Consider the following 12,729-nt stretch of genomic DNA (forward strand, 5'->3'; position numbering starts at 1 on the left):
CTTCACACCATCCCTCACTCTGACAGCTGCTCAGCCTTGGCCTATGCAGCTTCTAGGGCTGAGACAGACCCTGAGCAGCCCCTGAATACAAATCACAAAAAAAGGGCGACAGAGGAGATCCTGCCTTCAATTATTTATAGCCTTAGCACATCACTGAAGATGGGGGTGGTGGCAGGAGCAGAGGGCAGCAACCTGTTTGCTGAGAATAGCAATTAAGTCTGGGTTCAACTGACATGAGGGAAACAATATGAGGTTTGTTTAAAAGGTGTGAAAAATCAGCCCATTCCCACTCATTGTTGGACTGAAGGAGAATGTCCTCACAGCAGAGGATCTGCATGTGAGCTGAGACAGGGACAAAACTCTGCCAGACATCTCTGCATCAGAGACTGTGAAAATCTCCACTCTGGAGGGAGCTTAAAATAATGGGGGCTGTTTCCTCCCATGTGCCTGCATCCAGGGCTGGGAGCTGGGTTATTGATCCCTATTTTCCTATGACACAGAACTGAAAAACAGGCTCCTCTGCACTGACGGCAGGGAGGAGGATGGTGGGTCTGGCTGGCTCACAGGTCTGCCAACACTTCCAGAGACATCAGGGGAGTAGAAGAGAGGACAGAGAAAAAGCAAAATGAAGGCCTGGTCCCCTGAGCATTAAACCATCATCTATGAGATCTGAGCCTAGACAGCCCTGGGGCACATTATAAAATATTGCTGCCCTTTAACAGACCGCTGGTGAATACAGACTCTCCCCGCCTCCCGTCAATAGCTCTGCCGGGAAATCCCGACCCAGCCCAGCCCTCGCCCCCTGCTCACCAAGCTGTGCCAGCCCCGAGTGACCCACGGGCACTGTGGTGGCTGCAGGGGGCTGGGGACAGACAGCCGAGGACAAAAGTGAGACTAACAATTGGTTCTGCATTTCTGGCACCTCACAACCTGCCGGAGTGGTGAGAGCTTCTCTCCAGGGAGACAGGCGTGGAGACAGCTATTTATCAGTCTGGCTGTGGTGAAAAGCCAGCAAAACATCCCTGGGTGAAGTTTTGCTGTCCCTGGCTGCGAGTGCCAGGCATGAGCTGAGAGCTGGCTGTAGCAGAGCCCAATCTCAGACAGACTGGGGGGGGGACAGGACCTGCACAAAACCCACAGACTGAGCATCCTTCTTCCTTCATCCTCTGGGATGGGCTCACTGCTCTCATGACAGCCAGGCCAGGAGTGCTTGCTCTGAACCCAAAAGTGCCAGGAGCCCCAGAAAGAATTTTAAGGCAGTTTGCTCAGAAACTAGAAATGGTCACAACTGCATGTTGGAAAGGGGTATCCTGGAAAGAACCCCAAAAACGAGGCCATGGCTGAGAAGCCCATTCATGCACATGTGGCTCTGAGGACTGGGGAGGAGATGAGGGGGCTGCATGAGGGAGGGGACATGCTTGCACAGAATGAGGACACAGGCAGGCAAGAAGGCAGCAGCGAGGAGGGAACCAGGGGAGAAGGAGAATATTCACACTGGGCCATGGAAGTGGGAGCACAGGGGGTGTGTAAAAGACTTGCAGGGGAGCAAGAAGTGGGTCTGCCCTTGTAAAAGAGCAGAGAGGCTCAAGCAGGAAAACAGGGACCCCTGCAGGGATGTAGTCTCCGCCAGAGCTGGCATCTCGGGCAGAGGCGAGGGAGTTCCCCCTCGGCATCTGGGTGGCTGGGGAGGCACAGACAGCCCGGACACGGTCCCTGGGGCTGGGAAATCCTCAGCATGGAAAGAGAGGGCTGTGGGCAGTGGCAGCAGGAAACTCGGCCGTATCTTTGCTGTCGGGGAGGGGCGGGCTGCTCGCAGCACAGGAGGGAAGGAAGCTGGTCCGGGCTGCAGGATCAGCCTCGTCTGATCACAGCAGAGCACTCATCAGAGCCACTCAGCCACAGACCAGCCCCGGACACACGTGGGGTGGGCTCTGGGGGGACCGTGCTACAGGGCAGCAGCTGGCCACAGAAACAGGAGGGAGGGGAATGCTGTCCCCTCCCAGTGCTGGCGGGTCACTGGTCCCAGTGGTTCCCGGAGCAGTGCCGGAGACCTGCAGCTCCATCTGGTGGCTCCATGGCCAGGGCTGCTGAGGCTGCAGAGAAGGCGCTGCTGAAGAGAATGGTCGGTGGGATAGAAGCAGGTTAGAGCACTTAAGAAACCAAATTCACACGGCGTCTAGAATACACAGTCTTTTCTTGTTATATTTTTTTTTAACCAATTTCTTGTTATATTTATTTTTTAACCAATAGCCTGCAGGTTGCCTAGCTGAGAATAAAGACGAACTTTACAGTAGCAGAAAAAGCAGCATAAAGGGCCCTTCAAGGTACAGCAGGGAGGAGAGGACAGCACATGGGAAGCTGCACAGCCAGGGATTGGTGCTATGTGAGCCACACTGAGTTTGGTTATTTTTTTTTCCTTTGGTCCATCATTCTTCCACTAATTCAGTCACAAAATCTTTAATATCATACCCATCTTCAGCATCAAATCATTTGCAAAGCAAGGAGAGAACGGATACAGCTGCCTCAGTGGTTCTGCAGGCCTGCTTCTTGTTGGACTAATTTGACAGATTTAAAATCTATTTCAGTACCCAAAGTTGTTTGGAGGTTGTCAATTCAACTCTGCTACTCAGGTAAGCAGCATGGTTGCATCTCCTGGATTCTCCTGTGACCCCATGGAGATGTATTTCCCATCCCTGGTGTCACCAGTGCACTCCCAGGTGACAGCCCTCACAATGCTCTCTCTCACAGGGCACACCTTGGCCCCCCAACACCACTTGCTCAACCCAGGGTCCCGGAGAAAACAGATCTTGGTAACCATGGTTGTGTTTGGGGCTTGTGATGTACAGGTTACAGGCTATTTCAAAAGTTTATTCATGTTGCTGTGGTTTGAGCTCAGCCAGTAACTAAGTACAGCACAACCTCTCACTCAGTCAAACCACCCTGCCCCAGCAGGACGGGGAGGAGAATTGGAAAAGGGTAAAGTCTGTGAATTGAGATAAGAACAATATTTCAATTGATAATTGAAATAAAATAAATATTAATAATAATAACAATCATGAACAGAGAGATAGAGAGAGACATAATAAAGACAAGAAATGCACACTACAGTTGTTCATCACCCTCTGACTGATGTCCAGCCCATCCCCCAGAGCAAACAGCCCATTCCAGCCAACTCCTCCAGTTTATCCACTGAGCAGCATGATCTATGGTGTGCAAAGTCCCTTGGGCCAGTTCTGGTCAGCTGTCCTGGCCCTGCTCCCTCCCAGCTCCCTGTGCACCTGCTCCACTGGCAGAGCACAGGAAACAGAAAAGTCCTGGACTTAGAGTAAACACTACTTGCAATTACTAAAACATCAGTGTGCTAGCAACATTATTACTGCCATATTAAATCTAAAGTACAGTGCAGTAACAGCTACAAAGAAGAAAATTTTCTCCATCCCAGCTCATCCCAGCTGAAATCAGTTGTGGCCACAGGACATGCTGTGCCCACGGGCAAGTTCTGCAGGAGCCCAGCTGCCCTGCTGGGAAGGTGAGAGTCAGGGTGTTAGGCTGCATGAGGACAGCACGTTTCCTCCCAGCCTTAAGTCACCCACCAGGTCCCTAAAGCCCTGAAGGGTGAAGTAGCAGAAGGCAAGAGTCTGCATCTTCCCCGTTGTAGCCCAATATTTGCAATTTCTGCATAACTGGGGCCTAGACTTTGGACTTGCTGCCACAGCCTTCTTGCACTTGCCAAGTTTGGCACCCTTTGCTCCCTCTGCAAGGTACCCAGACAGCTGGCCAAAGGCAGGGCAGACTGGGCATGTGCCTCTCTGGAAGCAGAGCACCCTGGGAGATAAAAACAGCCCCAAGCTTCCCTTCAAGATGCCCACACACAGCTAGAAAAGGCTTTTGAGACATTAAAAAGCACAAATGCATTCCTGGGCTGAGGAGAAGGAGGTTGTTTTGTTCCTGCAAGTAATAAACCTCATCCTGTGCTGGTAGAATGAGGGTAGCTGGGAGATTCATCCTCATACAGAATATGTCTCATAAGAATCCACCAGACCCATCAGTCTTCCAGAGGTTGTTGGGTAAGGTGCCTGGCTGAGGCATCCCATGCCACCGGGAGCTGGGGAGCTTGCTGAGCCAAGAGCAAGGGCTGACCTTGGGTATCCAATTTTCCAGCAGTTCATCAGTTTCCCTATCCATCACCCCAGCTCCTCTCTGTGATCTCCAGGTCCCTCTACATGATGGTCAAATAAAGCACAACGAAGATGATCAGTGCCAAAACACCAAGCAAAGAACTGCCAATGCAGCAGCACCATTTCCAGGAGAAGTTCCTGTTGGAGGGTGAGGGGTGGTGGGCCGAGGCTTCATGGGGCCTTAAGCCCTGGTGTTTCAGGGTCTGAGATGTCGTGGTTTTTGTTTTACTCCGGGCAACTTGTGTTGGGGCTGACTTCAACGTAGTGTGATGGGTGCTGGCCTTGTCCACACCAACCAAGGGCTTGCAGTCATCTGATCCCAGGGATGACCATGGCTCCGTGTGATGGGTTCCAGCCTCCCCCATATTTGTTAAGGACTTCCAGACATCTGAAGGCCAGGCCACCCATGGCTTGCTGCTGTGCATCCTGGCCTTGTCCTCACCCATCAAGGGCTTCCAGGCATCCAGTGCCGGGGCCCTCTGTGACCTGTTGCAAATGCCGAGCTCGCAGGCCTCGCAGTGGGCACAGTCGTGTGGCCCCGTCACTGGTCTATCCACCACGACTTCCAGGAGGTCAGAGGGGTGGACAGGTTTCTTGTAGAAATACTGGAGGATCTTTATCACCAGGTTGTGCAGAATTGTCTCCACAGTGTCCGGGCTGAACTGAGGATCCTCCAGCCGGGAGTTAGGGCAGCGCCTGCACTTCTGGCGAAAGATCCGCATCCACACCGTGCCCCAGCCTGGGCCGTGGTACATGTGGAACACAATGTGCACTTTGGCAGAAGACCAGTTATAAAAGCACTGGGAGCACTGAAACCTGTCAGGGCAAAGAGGAGACCAGCTCATCCCAGGTGCCCCATGCTGAGCTAGAGGCTTTCAGCACAGTCAGTAGGGACAAGGGTTAACACAGACTATGGACTAACTTCACTCATGCAAGCTTTACACCAAACTGTCCTCCCCCTGACAGCATGATGCCTGTCTGGGAAATTCACCATAGATGTGAGCTGAGGGCTGGCCCCAGCATTAAAGATTTCAGAAGCCAGGCTGTCTTTTGGGATCCTCTCCCCACTGCCAAAAGCAGGGGCCCTTGGGATGGGTAGCATCAGGTCCCTATTTGTGACACTCCATCCTCTCGCCCGTGCTGGCTCATCACAGCTCAGCAGAAAGCCAGCATCAAGCCCAAGACTGGGTAAGACAATAAAAAGCAAAACAGAAGGAAAGTGTGGGTGGAGGGTGCAGGGCAGGCGCAAAGATATCTTGAGGAGCCAAAAGGTGTGCAGCCACAGGTCTTCATCTTGCACAATTTGTATTGGGGCTGGCAACCAAGGTCTTCATTTGCTGCCACTCACGCAAGGTGTCTGAGCAATGCCCAGGGTGGAAATGTTTGCGATGGGGCTTCCCATGAGCAAAGCAGAGCCACAGACTCCCTCTGCCCAAGGCCCTGCAGCCTGGTGCAGGTGCAGGGGCTGCTGAGGCATCACCCCATGTCCCAGAACACAGTGGTTCTCCCTCTCCTCACCCCCTGCGTGCAAACCCAGAAGATTTGGTTCTAGTGAGATATAACTCCCCCTTCTTGCTGAAGGAGCTCTTTTCATCTTAACAATGACATGGAGAAATTCTGGCCAAATAGCAGCTGCCCTTTGGACCTGCTGAACTATTCTCCCCTCCAAATACCATGTTTTCCAGTTTGGCAATAACCCACCGAGATTCAAACAAAAATTAAGAAACCCTTCACAGACTCATCCACCTCCAAACTCCCCCTTTTTGCTCAAAACCCCATTTCCCACAAGCAAATTTTGAAAAAGGAAAAGGTCCCCATATCAACCCATCAATCCTGATCCCCCTCCAACAGGGTCCATCAGCAGCCCCCTACCTCCCAAGAGCACGGCGCGGCATAAACTCCTTCCAGCCAGGCTTGCAGGCCTGCACCTGCAGGGTATCATCCCCCAGAAGTGTCCACGGATCTGTTACGTGCATTTCTTCAATCTTCACTGCAAAAATGTTCTGCCACATGCTCATAGTTCCACTTGAAGCTGGGGAAGGGGTAGTGACCAAGCTTGCAAGTCAAGCTTGCAGCTTCTGAATGCACATGTGCAACTGCCTTTTCCCTATACTTTTCCTCCTTGTACAACAATGTTTTTGTGCTTGGAGAGGGGAACCTTTGCTCCTGCATGAGCAGCACCACCCCATGCAAATCTCTGGGTCAACAGTCTCTGCTGACACTGCACCAGGTCTTGGCCAGGTGAAATCCCTCCTAAAGTAAGGACAAAGCAGATTTCTTCAATATATGCACATGAACCCCTGACCTTGGAAAGCCACAATGCTGCTCTGTCCATAGGCAGAAAGACTGGAAACAAAACCTCCTGCCAGGCTGCCCACGCCCATCACATTCATGGCAGTGCGGAGAATTTAAGAGAGATTTGCCCGGCTTAGGAATAATGAAAGTGAAACCCATCGAAAATGCAGGACTCAGCAGCTGATAAAGCTCCAGATAACCTTATCTATCTCAGTAGCTGCCACCAACCATGGGCTATTTTTACCTATTTTCAGCCAATTTGAGCAGAAAAAGGCCTAACATGAAACTTCAGGGTGGAAAGTTGGGGAGGACAGCATAGTGCATAAAACCAAAAGAGATGAGGTGTGCTCCGAGCTGAGAGCACCCAGGCAAGGTATAAACAGCAGGGCTGGGGCTGCCTGCTGCCCTCTGCCTCCCAGCTCACCCCTCTTGGAGTGCAGGTCCCCCAGGAAATCCCATGGAGAGCATTGCAGGATGGAAAGCAGGTTAGATAAGATGCCAAATGACAACAGGACTTGAGTTTGAGAAAGATCTTGATAAGGCAGGTTTAACTCCAGGCTGTCCATGTAGGTAAATCCCAGGAACTACAGCCTGGCAGGGAGGCTCTGATGTTTGCTGCTGGAAGGGAAAAGTCAGCAAGTCCTTTGTACCAAGAGCCCTGTAACACCTTCACAACGTGCCCTGCCCCTCCTGTGACAGCAGAGGCAGGAGACCCCAGGAGATCCCAGGGCAGAGCAAACCTTCAGCTTCCACATTTTCCTTCTTTGTGGTTCCTTCCACTCTCAATTACACCTTGATATCATCATCTGGAGCAGGACTGGAAGGACAGAAAGTGCTTGGAAGCAGAGAAGCCAAGACAAGGTCTTCAGGAGGCTTATGAAGAAAGCCCTCACCTATGGATAGACCCTGAGTCACCCCCTTGCCAAGACCCTTGTCATGGGTTCATTGGGTCCTGCTTGGGCTGGGGCAGTGAACTACAAACAGGGCAGTGAAGGAGGGATCATCCCACCAGTGTTTTCAATGTTCACAGAAAGGAGCTGGGGGACATCCCTGGCTCAGGGCTGGTGCATGAGGAGGAAGAGACAAAGCAGCAGATCTTTACAGCCTCCTATCATTCCTTTCCCTGGGGCTCCCATGTCTATAGGTTCATTATAGAAAACCCCTTCATGTATCCTGCCACAGAGGGGTCTTCAGGGCTGCAAATCTCATGGTGCAGAAGGTGGAACTAAGAAGGGAAAGGGCTGGCCTCACGGCTGGCACCATGGCCAAGCATGGCATGGGGACCCAGCCAACACACGGTGACAAGGATGGAGCCCCCACCCTGCAGCATCTGCCTGTCCACTTCACCTCTTCTGTGTTATTGTCCAAGATTTACCCTGTGGGGGCTGAATGCAGGAAAGACCTAAAGGTTTTGACACCTTCCATTTACATCTAGGGCATGCCTGTGCTAAACATCTCCAGCTATTTTGAGGAGGAGAAGCCCCCTGGAGACACTCTCATATTCACCCAAACAAGGATCTGGGTTTCAGCCCAGCTCTTCCTCCTCGAGCCTGCTGACACAAGGCATCCTCCCCACAGGACAGGCACCACTCCCCACACTCCCCACCCCAGGGGCTAAAACACTGCCCCTCTGGCACACTGCTCAGTGGGGATACAGTGGCATACCTGGTTCCTGGTGTGGGAACAGGTCCCTGCCTTCAAAACCTGGCTGTGATGGAAACCAGTGCCTGCTACGTCATGGCAACACAACTCAAATCACGACCCACAGTGTGCTGAGCCCTCACAGTCATCTCTGACACAGCCGAGTGCTGGTCCCTCTATTAGAGCTTTTGACTTGCCTCTACTAAAGGGACTTTCCTAGAACAGCCCACAGAGACGAAATTGCTTCGACATCCTGTTCCATTTCACACACACCTCCCAGCTCTGCCCAAGCACCCTGCTGCTTATCAGTACCTGCCTGGAAACAAAAGCTGTTCCTACAGGATCTCCCCACAGCCTGGCCTCAGCAGGGAGTGGGGACATGCTCTGTCCTGCACACAGTGTGACCTCATTGGGCTGGCAGCCCTTGCCAGGGCCAGACCCTGCCAATCCTCTTCACTCCAGCACACTGGCCATGGCTGCTCCGTGGGATGCGTGAAGGAAGCACACAAGGTGCAGCCTCAGTGGTAATTTCCCTGCTGTTTTTGCACAGCACAAAATTATTTTTGACTTGATCTCCCACCCCTGGGTGAGCCGCCTCTGTGTGCACAGGAAGGTTTCCCGAAGTTCTTTCTCCTCCTCTTCATCTCTCACTATGTGTCAGCCTCCACATTCCCCACTCTTCCAGCCAAGGGACAAAGTGCCCACATCGCCCATAAGGACTCTCCTTGGCCCACATGCACCCCTTTCCTGCTGGGACATCCATGCCTTCCTTTGGCATGGGTCACCCCATACCCTGGTGGCTCCATCCTGCCAGCAGTCCCTGGAAAGGGTAGAAAGGGGCATTCAATCCCAGACCCCATGCAGGACTGCAGAAAGGAGCATCCCCTCAGCAGTGGGGATGCTGCGTCCATGGGCACATCAAGGTTTACAGGACAGATGAACTGACATCTAAGCAACAGGGCAGAACCCTAAACACTTCTCACTGCTTGCTTCATACTGAGGCTTTTTCCCATTCTGAAGACTTCCCTCATTTTTTCCTGAACACATCCAATTCTTTTACATCAGTCATTCTTTCAGGAAATCTTTGCTTGTTTCTCTAGGTCGTCAGGGTTAATTCAGTTTCTAATCCCCCATCCAAACAGCCTTTACACCCTCTTTCAATAGCATCTTGCTTTCATATGAGCCTAGCTTCCCCAGAAAATCTCTGTTGGATGTGTCTGCTGCACAAGCTATTGATAACTGCTCATGGGATAGAGCTTCTTGAGAATCCGTCCACCCACAGTGGCAGAATTTCCCATTTCCTCATTTGGTTATGAGAATGTCATGTAAGGCAGCACAAAGATAGCATCACTCCCGCTTTCCCTGTGGTACCCAGTCTGCCACCCTAATGAAGAGAAAATGAGGATGGTTTGACACACGTTCCAGCTAAATCTGTGTTCTCAGCCCCAGCACTTCCCTGTCAGTGTTTGCCACTTGGTGGTAATTTGTTCCAGCAGGTTTCTGGATATTGAGGCAGGTTGGCTCATCTAGAATTTCCCGGATCCTCTTTTTTCTGCTTCCATGAAGCAGACAGTGAATTTTGGGCATTCATATCCTCCTGGGACATGGCTCCATGACAGCCCTCTGTGCCTCAGTCCCCCTCCAACCTTGATGCATTTGACAACGAAAGGTTGTCATCCCTCGTCATGGTGAAACCCACCAGCTCTAGGGACAAGCAGTGGCTACAGGTTCCCTTCCATGCTGGACTGTCTGCACAGCTGAACCCTTGGAGCAGAAGGGCCCACCTGTCTAAGGGTGGATTTGAGGAAAGGAGGATCAGTTCCTCAGGAAATAGGGCTATGCCCAAGCTGGGCTGTAGAGAGGGCACATTGCCCCGTCATCCTGGATTTCTGGGAAAGAGAGGGATGCTGAGCAATGGAGAGAGATTTAAGGGGGCAAATGGATGTGAAGATATGGGCAGGTATCACTCCACATTAGGCTCCTTGTTCTGTGATGATCCTTCCAGGCATAAGGGGCGAGCTCGACCCCCTCCAACAAGGCTCTGTGCCAGCATCATGGGCAGAGAGTTTGGCCTTGGGACAGAGGAGCAGGCAGGCACAGGGCTCCTGCCTGGCCCTCCAAGCCCCATGCACCAGGATCTGGACTGTCAGCTCCTCATTGAGCATCACATCCTACCAAAGGGAAGAAGAGAGAGGAGAAGAAACTCTGGAGGCAACTCAAAGCAAAACTAGAGAAAGCAGAATGAGGGTGGGAGGAGGAAACACAGATACTCTGCAAGCTACAACAGCTCAGTGACAGGTAGGGTGAGCCTCTCGGTGGGACAGGATGGAGGAGATGTTGTGGACCCAGACCCCTCAGGATACACCAGAGCTGTGCAGCCTGACCATGGTTAGGGGTCCAGGCAGCCTGCACAGCAGCCCACCCCTCCCACCACCAAGCACAGCACCCACCAACTCCCTCCAGCCTTTCTCTTCCAGGAACAACAGTCTCTTTCCCAGATAGCCAAGGCTATGGCAATGCTCCCACACAACAGTTCCTGACAGACCAGTCCCACCCACAAGCCATCTCATGAACCCAGTGGACAAATAACCCACATACCTCATGCATCACCTCCAGTCCAACCTGTCCTAATCAAAAACTTCTGAGACATCCCAGTGACCAGGACAGTGCTCACTTGAAACTGACCCTGCTGTCCTATAGCCTGACCACCCCTTCTTCCCTCAACACCTGCAATGCCCTGGTGCTCAGGAACAGTGATTTGCTGATTCATGGCATGGGTCTCCTCAAAGACACAGCTGCAAAGTGCAGGAGAGGATTTCCATTCCATCTTCATCCACCTGTCCAGTTTTCCCAAGACATGGTTTATGAGTTCAGGTTTCTTGAAGAGAAGCTTGCTCAAATGTTGTTTCCAACCACCTTTAATCAAGGTTGGGATGTATAAGGAGCCAGGCTGGCTCTCAAGCATCATGTAGGAGGTTTTTGCTTGCTTAGGTATAGCCCAGGCACGTTGCCACACATCCAGCTTCCTGCAGATGCTGACAGGGACCAGTCCCAGCTCTCTGAGATCTCCCAGAGGGCTCTGGCCATTGCTCATCATCAGGACCCTAGTGTAGGACCAGGCTGAGGCTCCCCAGAGGTCTCAGAGGGTGTGTGGCCTCAGAGGGCTGACGAAGCATTTTGGCACTGAGGTGGTGGCAGCCTCTCCTCGGGGGTGCCCGCGGTCGGAAGCGGCTGCTCTAACTGCCAGACCAGACTGCACAGGAAATGCAGCAGCTCCAGCACACACAGCCTCCCCTGGCTGGTCCTGGCTCCCAGCTCAGCAGAAGCTGTGGCACAGGGATGGGGGCCTGAGGGCATGTGTGTCTGCAGGAGGGTGGTATTTGGTACAGTAGCTGTGCAAATCTGAGGGTGTGCACACAAATTTGTCTGGTGACTTGTTTGCACGTCTCTGCGTCATGAGCATTTGTGTGTGCTTGCACTTGTGTGCACACTTGATTCCCCATTCCCAAGAAGAATAGTGGGGTGTAGGGCCTGACACCCATCTCAGGGCACTGCTTGGTCTGGGGAAGCTCAGGCAGCACAGCCAGTGCCAGGCCAGGTTCAGGGGAGTACAGCTCATGTCTGTCAGTGCTGGGCATCCTGTGCTCCAAGCAGGGATGGGAGATGGTGTCTGGCAGCCTGGAGCATCCCCAGCACTCAACCCATGCATCTTGAGGCCCCAGCCTTCCTCCCTGCAATGGGCAGGGCTGTAGCCAGGCTGATGGGGATTGGAGTGACACAGGCACTGCAGCAGGCTGGATGCTCTCCCATCCCAAAAGGCAGTGGGAGATGCTTTTGCTACACCTCCAACCCCACTGGATGGCTTGGGAGCCTCTGGTCAGCTGCAGACCACCATCCAACCAGAGAGGAAAGGACTCAGCCGCAACTACACCTGGAGGAGTCATAGCTGCAGCCAGGGAGCGCAGGAAGTGCTGAAGATCTGGCACCTCTGCTGCCTGAGAGGTAGGATGGAAAATATGAAGCAGGGTCCACCCTCTCAGCTATGTCAGTGTCGTGTCTGACGGGAAAGCAAAACGCAGAAGTGCTGACTGAGCTCCCACTTTCCCGCTGCAGCTGCTTCCTGCCTCGTTTGCTGGGGCCTGCTGGCCACAGCAGGTCTCTGTCAGAGCTGCTGGGGCAAAGAGCAGGGCTGCTGCTGGCAAACAGCCCCGATGGGCTGAACCATGAACTGCCATGAGTTATGGGCAGTTATGGCACTGCCCGTGGAAGCTACTGGGAGCCTTCAGCAGCACTGGGGACCAAAGGGGACACCCCATCCACTGTCTTACCCTGAAGAAAGGTGAAAGCTATCCCAAATGGATATTTATACCATCTAGTCCCCTCTGGAAGTTTCTCATGGACTTTCCAGTCCCCACAGAGTACAAGATGAGGTGCCTGGCTTGCCTCACCCCTTCCCCCAGTGCCCAGGTTTGCTCCCACAAGGCTGCACTGGTTTTACTGGGGGGTAAGGGAGAAAGAAACCTGCTGACAGTGCTGCCAAAGTGTAAGATGCAAGTGACTCTTCTCAGTTTTCACTGAGTTTCACACTCTCCTGGCAAGCCTCTGCTGCCTCCAA

The 12,729-nt window shown here is 52.7% G+C and overlaps 1 protein-coding gene across 1 annotated transcript; it reads right to left on the reverse strand.

Annotated features, from left to right (window-relative positions):
• Positions 1 to 2,177: 2,177 nt before the first annotated feature.
• Positions 2,178 to 6,425, reverse strand: LOC134423453 (receptor-transporting protein 4-like). The gene is made up of 2 exons (XM_063166424.1): positions 6,051 to 6,425; positions 2,178 to 4,994 (listed from the first exon to the last, which is right to left on the reverse strand). Exons 1-2 carry the CDS (start codon positions 6,194 to 6,196, stop codon positions 4,220 to 4,222), a joined length of 921 nt encoding a protein of 306 aa, XP_063022494.1. The 5' UTR covers positions 6,197 to 6,425; the 3' UTR covers positions 2,178 to 4,219.
• Positions 6,426 to 12,729: the final 6,304 nt, after the last annotated feature.

This window comes from Melospiza melodia, chromosome 12, assembly GCF_035770615.1.
Source record: "Melospiza melodia melodia isolate bMelMel2 chromosome 12, bMelMel2.pri, whole genome shotgun sequence".
In the NCBI taxonomy this organism is placed as follows: Eukaryota; Metazoa; Chordata; class Aves; order Passeriformes; family Passerellidae; genus Melospiza; species Melospiza melodia.

Excerpts from the sequence above, each read along its gene's own strand:
- LOC134423453 (XM_063166424.1), bottom strand. The coding sequence starts at position 6,196 with ATGAGCATGTGGCAGAACATTTTTGCAGTGAAGATTGAAGAAATGCAC. Across the intron at positions 4,995-6,050 it reads CCGCGCCGTGCTCTTGGGAG|GTTTCAGTGCTCCCAGTGCT; the intron begins GTAGGGGGCTGC and ends TTGCCCTGACAG.